Source organism: Phaenicophaeus curvirostris, chromosome 17 (genome assembly GCF_032191515.1).
Source record: "Phaenicophaeus curvirostris isolate KB17595 chromosome 17, BPBGC_Pcur_1.0, whole genome shotgun sequence".
NCBI classification, from domain to species: domain Eukaryota; kingdom Metazoa; phylum Chordata; class Aves; order Cuculiformes; family Cuculidae; genus Phaenicophaeus; species Phaenicophaeus curvirostris.
The window spans coordinates 3776237-3783266 of NC_091408.1; the positions used below are offsets into that span (position 1 = coordinate 3776237).

Here is a 7030-nt window from a genome sequence, read left to right on the forward strand (position 1 = left end):
AAAAGAAAAAAAAAACAGTGCTACAGTACAGGGAACTTCTTCCCCTCTCTTGTTTTCTCTCCCTTTTTTCTTCTCTTTTCTCTCTCCCCTTGTGTTTACAGTATTCTGGCCTCCTATATTGAATTTGTAAATATATATTTATATACTCACAAACTGTTTGCCTTTTTCAACCACCTAAAAATGCTTGCAATGGTTGAAATGACAAGTTAACCGTATTTGTACAAAAAGTCTCTTTGGTCTTGATCTCCAAGGTGAAGATCCGACCAAAAAGTAGAAACACTGGCTAACTAACAAGCTTTTAAGCATGAGATGGGTCACTGGGGTTTGTCTGCCCTTCAGCTCTGTGTCTAGCAAAGGGAAGCCCAGGTGAAGTCTCAGCGACAAAAGAGCTCGTGAGCAGCAATTTCCAGATGTACTCTCCCATGTCCTGTCCTTAAGTAAATGCTGGATTTGCAGCTCAGTGGATTGGAGGGCGGCTGTGCTCTGTCAGCAGCGTCCCATGCATTGGTGGCACATTTCTTTTCCGCACCAGCACCCTGCACTTTTGATCCAATTCAGCAAAGCGTTTGAAAACACAGGTTGGGCCGGAGCGTGTGTGTAATCCTGCTGAAGAACAGAGGCTGCTGCCACGCTTTAGTGCTTTGCTGAATCAGGGTTGGCGATGAGATCTGTTAAACGCCATTGCCATTTTGGTTTTTATTAGCAGGATTATAACTTGTATTTGAAGGCAAGGTTGCGCAGTCTGAAATTTGTTGTGTTTCTGCTTATATTAATTCTCTCATTGTAAAAATATACCAAACTCCAAATCAACCTTTTGGTTCTTGTCTGGTAGCTGCATCAGCTTTTCTAAACCCCAGATTCTCCACTTGCTGCTTCCATTCCTGAGTATAATCTTAACAATGAAAGAATTGCATTAATTGTGCTCTCATTGTTGAGTTTTCTGTTTATCTTGAGTCGGTGAGGTTTATTTGTATATCGTGGTCTGGGTATCATGGCTCTCACTAACTGTACATACCATGGATGATAACTTTTCCATTTGAACTCAACAGCTACTCCCTACTAACCAGGTATCATCACACAAGGGCGTGTTCTGCTCTTGATCCCTTGAACAGTCCTAGAGGAATATAGTTCTGTCGAGGAACCAAAGTTGTTACGGCATTTGTTATCGTTGAAGTATTGGCTCCCCTGTGCGTTCTTGTGCTGTGGGGGTGCGCTCAGGTAGCCTAGTCTGGTTTCAGCCCTTTCAGCGAGTAAAAGGAGAAGCAGCTCACTGCCCCAACAGCGAGAGCGTGATCCTCTACACCGAGATGCAGGGAATTGCAGAGAAAACTGGCTACAATTCCAGGAGCTCAGAGAGCTGGCAGCTAGCTGCTAGGCACCCGAAAAACAAGCTTCTCCTCTAGAAAAGTAAACATAGATTTTTGGGGTAACAATTGGAGTTTTTTGAACAAACAAAAACCTTTCAGCTCATAAGGAACTTCTCTGGCAGTAGTCCTCACATCGGAGGACCATGAATCATCTGCGTGTTGTGTGACCTGTCAGGAAGACGTTAGCATCAGTGTGAGGATCTCCGAGCTGTGATGCCTTAAGGTCACTGTCAGGACAGGAATTGTATGTAGAAGTTGGATCTCTTATTAGATTAGCTGAAAGGGTTGGGTAAAATGGACATACGTACACAGAAGGGGGTTTTGCCTGCATTGGAGGATTTCTTTTTAACCCGTCTTCAATGAATTAAAACAAATCCCACGTTGTTTTGTGGGAAATGGTCATTGTTAAAGGCACAGGAACTCTCTGAGTGCATGTTTCAGGCAATAATGATGTTACTGAAATTAGTGAGGACCAGCTGATATTTCCAGCATCATCAGTGCTTTGCATGACAACTTGTATAATGGGCTTTGCATGTATGTTTTGTTGCTCGTTATTAATTTTTAAGAAGTAACAAAACTCTGAAGTTAGGTTTTATGGAACATTGTGCAACATGTTTGTTTATCCTGTATCTCCCCAGTCTATTAACTTGCTTCTGTAAATTCAAATGGATACGATGATATGCAGATTCTGGCAGGTACTACCTAGGTAAAGTTTTTGCTTTGTTTCCACACTTGTAACTTCTGAAATGTTTATATATCTATAAAATCTTAGTTTGAGTACAGAACTGAGATTTGCTTTTTAAGAATCACTTCTTAGAGTAGTCCAGTACTTGAATTCAGCTTCTTTAGGCGACTACAATAATCTATTCTTTAGGTGATTTCTGATTGTATTTGGTTTTCTTTTAGAGAATCAACATTAAAAAAAGAAATCGATGAAGAGAGAGCATCTTTACAAAAATCCATCAATGTTACTAGTGCCTTGATCACACAAAAAGATGAGGAACTGGAAAAACTCAGAAATGAGGTAAATGAGGAAAAGCGGGGTGCTTTTTAGTTTTGGATTAAGTTATGGTTACAAGCGTATGGCTCTTAGTGCCTGCTACTGAAGGACTGGCTAATTATTTTTTGTCATTAATTCAGCATAGTTAAATCTGAGAATTATATCTTTGTGTATCTGTGCCTTCTTGGGGGACTTCTAGCGTATATTTTGGTGTCTCTTTAGCCCTTACTGCTAAGGATGTTGCCTGGGCCTCTGACTTCATTCCGGAAGCCCCATGCATTCTCATGTAATTCTTACAGATCACAGTGCTCCGTGGAGAAAACGCTTCTGCAAAAACCTTGCAGTCAGTGGTTAAGTCACTGGAGTCTGATAAATTGAAACTTGAGGAAAAGGTGAAGAGCTTGGAGCAAAAACTCAAGGAAAACAACGAACAGCCTTTAACTATAACTAGCTCCTCAGGTAACAGAGCGCCCATCTGTGATTTTTGCATTTATGATTAACCAGGTGGTTGAACCTCCTAATGAACCTCCTGTGAAGTGTGACTTTCCTGCGGGTAGGATTTGCAAGATGTAAGATTTGAATGAAGTAGAAAATCTGAGCAGGTACTGACATTGCCAGTTAACCCCATTTACACCACGGCAGGGGACAGTTTGACTTGAAATTAAACATATTCATAAACCATTCCAAAACTTTATCCTGTTCATGGTGTGGCTTCTCTACAAGAGCCTTTTCTTAGGCTGGTTTGGATTTTCCTTGCGGTTGCTGTGAAGTGCAGCGTAGGCATTGTAAGAAAACCACCTTTCTGAGCACGGGACTGGGAATCCCATGTTCTAGACCCTGATGCTGAGCTGCTTAAGGTTTGTACCACTGCAGTCTCAGCACTGCAACAGGGGAGGTTCCCTTGCAGATCTGTAAACTTTAGCTGTGACCTATGCATAGATTATTTTGCATTTATTAATGAGCAGTGTTGAATATGCTTCTGTAATGCAGCAGTCAAAAAAATACCCCCCAAAAGTCACCCTTACCGAAGCTTATACTGAATGATTAGAAAGCAGTGAGAATAAGATGCCTTGGGGACTAGAGGCTGTGACACTATTTCAGTCTCTAAGCCATTGTATGTTTCATAATTTAGATTATCGATACTTACACTTTGTTTGGTTTTCTTCTTTTTTTTAAAGGTGATACTGCTAATCTTCAGGATGAAATTGCAAAAGAGAAGCAGGTATTTGATCTGAAACGTCGGCATGCTGCAACAGCAGTGGGTCTATAGGCAGAGAGAAATACTTCTCCAAAGACAATTCCTAATCAGATTCTGTAAATCAAGATTATAATGGGCAGATTTATCTTGTAACCTTTGGCTTCTGAAGGGAATTATTAAGAATTAAATGATGAGTGATACTGGACAAATAGTTCAGGTTATTGGAACGTGAGGAAGAAAGCAGGAAAGCAGGGGTGACAAGTTTTGACCTGCAGCCTGTTGGCGAGGTACAGCCCAGGTTTCTTGGATGTGAATGAGGAATAAGGTGTGGCCCTCCTGAATCGGTGCTGCTGCCTCGGAATCGGAGCAGCAGTTACTTTGAAGCTTCTGCAGTTGGAAATGTTGGTCTTTGCTGCTTCTTAACTGCAGAACTTCACTCAGAGCAAAGGTTGGCAGCAATGGGGCAAGGAAGTTCCTCAGCAACTGCTTGGTTACAGAGGTAGGAAAAATGTGTATCAAGGAGTAAGATAATCACAGCGAACAGCAGGCAGCCTCTGACAACAAATGCCTAGGAAACACGGTTAGAACAGAAACATCTTAGGCTTGTTACAGAAATCATTGTTAGAGCACGATGTCAGTCAGGTTGATGAAAACATGTCCTTACTAGTCTGTGCGGAGATCAGCAGGAGTGTAACTAGCACTAACCACCAGTCTTTCTGTTTTTCTACCTGCCTGAATCACCTGCCGATGGCAACGCGTCCTTCCAATCAGCATGAGGTTTGTTCTATTTCTTGGCTTCCTTTATTTTATTCACTGTGTTAATTTGCCAAGTATTACATGATTACATTCAGCAGTGCTGCTGCAGTGCTGGCCTCCTGGTCTCTGGCTCTAAGTGGCTTTGGGAGATGTGGTGTGGATGCACTGCACTGTCCCACTGCCTCTCTAGCATCACCCTGTGAGTGTCCCTTAGAGCTGCAGTTTCAGAGGCACAGAGATGTTGGTCTGATCAGAGTTACACAGCTGGATTTATGTTGAAAATGTAAAATGAATAAAAGAATTTGATCTTTCAGTGGTGGGTTGAGACCCGCTGCCGTCTCAGATGTGTTCGCAGGGCAGAACTGCCTAGCTCCCTGAACAGGAGTCACACTGAGGATCTCAGAGGTCCTTTGTGAAGTTCCTCTCCCTTGTTCTCTCAGTGTCCATGGGTGCTCTTTGCGTAATAATACAACGACCCAATGGCAGGAGTTAACACAGATCTGCCTGTGTCAGTTTGAGGGCCATTCCCTTCTTCCTCACTTTCTCTGAAGTGCAGTTCTCAGCCTGCTGACTGTCCTTGTCCTTGACTATTGCAGATCGACTTTCTGAATTCAGTGATCGTAGATCTGCAGAGGAGGAATGAAGAATTGAACTTGAAAATACAAAGAATGTGTGAAGCAGCCCTCAATGGCAATGAAGAGGAGATAAATAACTATGACAGGTATAAATCCTAAAGGAAACCTTGTTTTGTGGTTTGGAAACTGCTGGTAGCAGTCGGGTCTGTCAGCTGCCCGCGGCACCAGCCTGTGTTCAGCTGTCAGGGAAGACAAATGTAGGTTTCTCTTGAATTTAGGGTGATTGATTCCAGCCTTGGGTTTAGGTCCATTACTGTCCTGTACCTGTTGGTGCACAATGATCCCCTGTAGTTATCGATCACAAACACCGATGTATCACAACATATTTGTTGTTAGTCTTGGTTGAGTTTGGCCCTTTCCAGGTTAGGAATCTTTGCTTTCAGGAGGCTGCACTGAGATGGGGAGATCCAGTCCAGAGAAATAGAACTAAGACCTATTTGATACAATGTGACTTCTGGTCTCTTCTGTCAAGAAAAAGGAGAAACTAGTTTACATGTTTCTTTTTTAAATAATGTCTCTGTTTGTGCAAACGTGCACAAACAGCAGTTTGTTTAGTAAATATTGTAGTATTCGGAGTTATGGAGGTACTGCAAGATGTCAGCGCATCTTCAGAAGGGGTTTTGTAACTCTGTTTCCCGCTGCGGTGTTTCCTTGGTCTCAGTAGCAATGAGAGAGGTTCTCAGGCAGGGCAGCAGGTCTTTCTCCTTCATGAAGGAGAATTACCCTGCTTGACTTGGGCTGGTGCTGATCTTGCAGTGAGGAAGAAAGCCTGTCAAAGAAGAAACCTCGTCTCTTCTGCGATATCTGTGGCTGCTTTGATCTTCACGACACTGAAGACTGCCCGACCCAGGCACAGATGCTGGAGGAGCCGCCGCACTCGGCTTATCATGGTAGCAGGAGAGAAGAACGTCCCTACTGCGACACCTGCGAGATGTTTGGGCACTGGACGGCCGACTGCAACGACGATGAGACCTTCTAACACAGGTCGTGGCTGCAAGGACAGACTCTGGGTGCCCTGATCAAACAATTTATACCACCAGCATTTGTCTGCGCTGAATGTCAGAAAAAGTGACAGCGTTTTTTAACGCCCTCTCTCCCCTTGCCCATCCACACCAGAATGAGTAAATTGATAAATATTTTGCTCTTCTGCTAATAAAGACCCTATCCCCCTTTAATAAACTTAAGTGACATATAAATAAAGGATTTAACAGGTGACTTCATGCTGTTTCTTCCCAGGTTCTGGGCTTGTCCCCACTCTTAACAAGAAATGCCCCCCATGCTGTTGTATCTGTTGATGGGAAAACGTGTATAGGAAGGAAGCACTATAGTTATATTAAAGCTTATTTAAGTACCTTAAAATTATGCTGTTAATTTTCATATTTGCACTAAACCATTTTAAGGCTGAATTTGTACATTTGGATTTTTTAAGCTTTTTTTTTTTGACACTGGACTGGGTTGAGAAATAGTTCATCTTTATTTTCTTTTATGCATTTGATTGTGATTTTGCTCGATGGAGGCAAGCACAGGGTTGTGGTTTGATGCAGTGCGAGATGTGAAGACATGGAGCAGGTAAGGTAGGGAGCTGCTGTGGGGCTTTTGAGGAACCCCTGTGCTCTGCACACCCGAACAGTGGGGGACATCCCTGGTTTTTGCGTTCTTTTGGCTTCTGTATAGTGTGTGTGTGGTGTGTGTGTGTATATATATGCATATATATATATTAAAGTTATATTTTGGAAAAAAAAAAGGTGTGTTTTTTGTTTTGCTCTGTTCATTTAGAAACATGGAATAGTTTGGGTAGGAAGGGACCTTGAAGATCATCCAGTTCCAACCTCTGGGCAGTGGGCAGGGACATGTCCCTCTGGATCAGGCTGCCCAAGCCCCATCCAACCTGCCCTTGGACACCTCCAGGGATGGGGCAGCCACAACTTACCTGGGTCGGGGCCTCAGTGCTCTCATCGTGAAGAAATTCCTCCTTATGTCTAGTCTAAATCTGCTCCTTTCCAGTTTATACCTATTGTCCCTCGTCCTATCACTCCAAGCCCTTATAAACAGTCCCTCCCCAGCTTTCCCGTAG

At 43.0% G+C, this 7030-nt stretch overlaps 1 protein-coding gene across 6 annotated transcripts in view; it reads left to right on the top strand.

Annotated features, from left to right (window-relative positions):
* The window catches only part of CLIP1 (CAP-Gly domain containing linker protein 1), a 67392-nt gene extending 61077 nt beyond the window's left edge, over positions 1–6315 (top strand). For all 6 annotated transcript variants that reach the window (XM_069870840.1, XM_069870844.1, XM_069870841.1 and 3 more), the window contains 5 exons: positions 2274–2391; positions 2667–2826; positions 3546–3589; positions 4918–5042; positions 5713–6315. In XM_069870840.1, coding sequence (XP_069726941.1) covers positions 2274–2391; positions 2667–2826; positions 3546–3589; positions 4918–5042; positions 5713–5935 — 670 coding nt within the window. In that variant the 3' untranslated portion in view covers positions 5936–6315. The remainder of the gene's footprint in view (positions 1–2273; positions 2392–2666; positions 2827–3545; positions 3590–4917; positions 5043–5712) is intronic.
* The last annotated feature ends 715 nt before the right edge of the window (positions 6316–7030 follow it).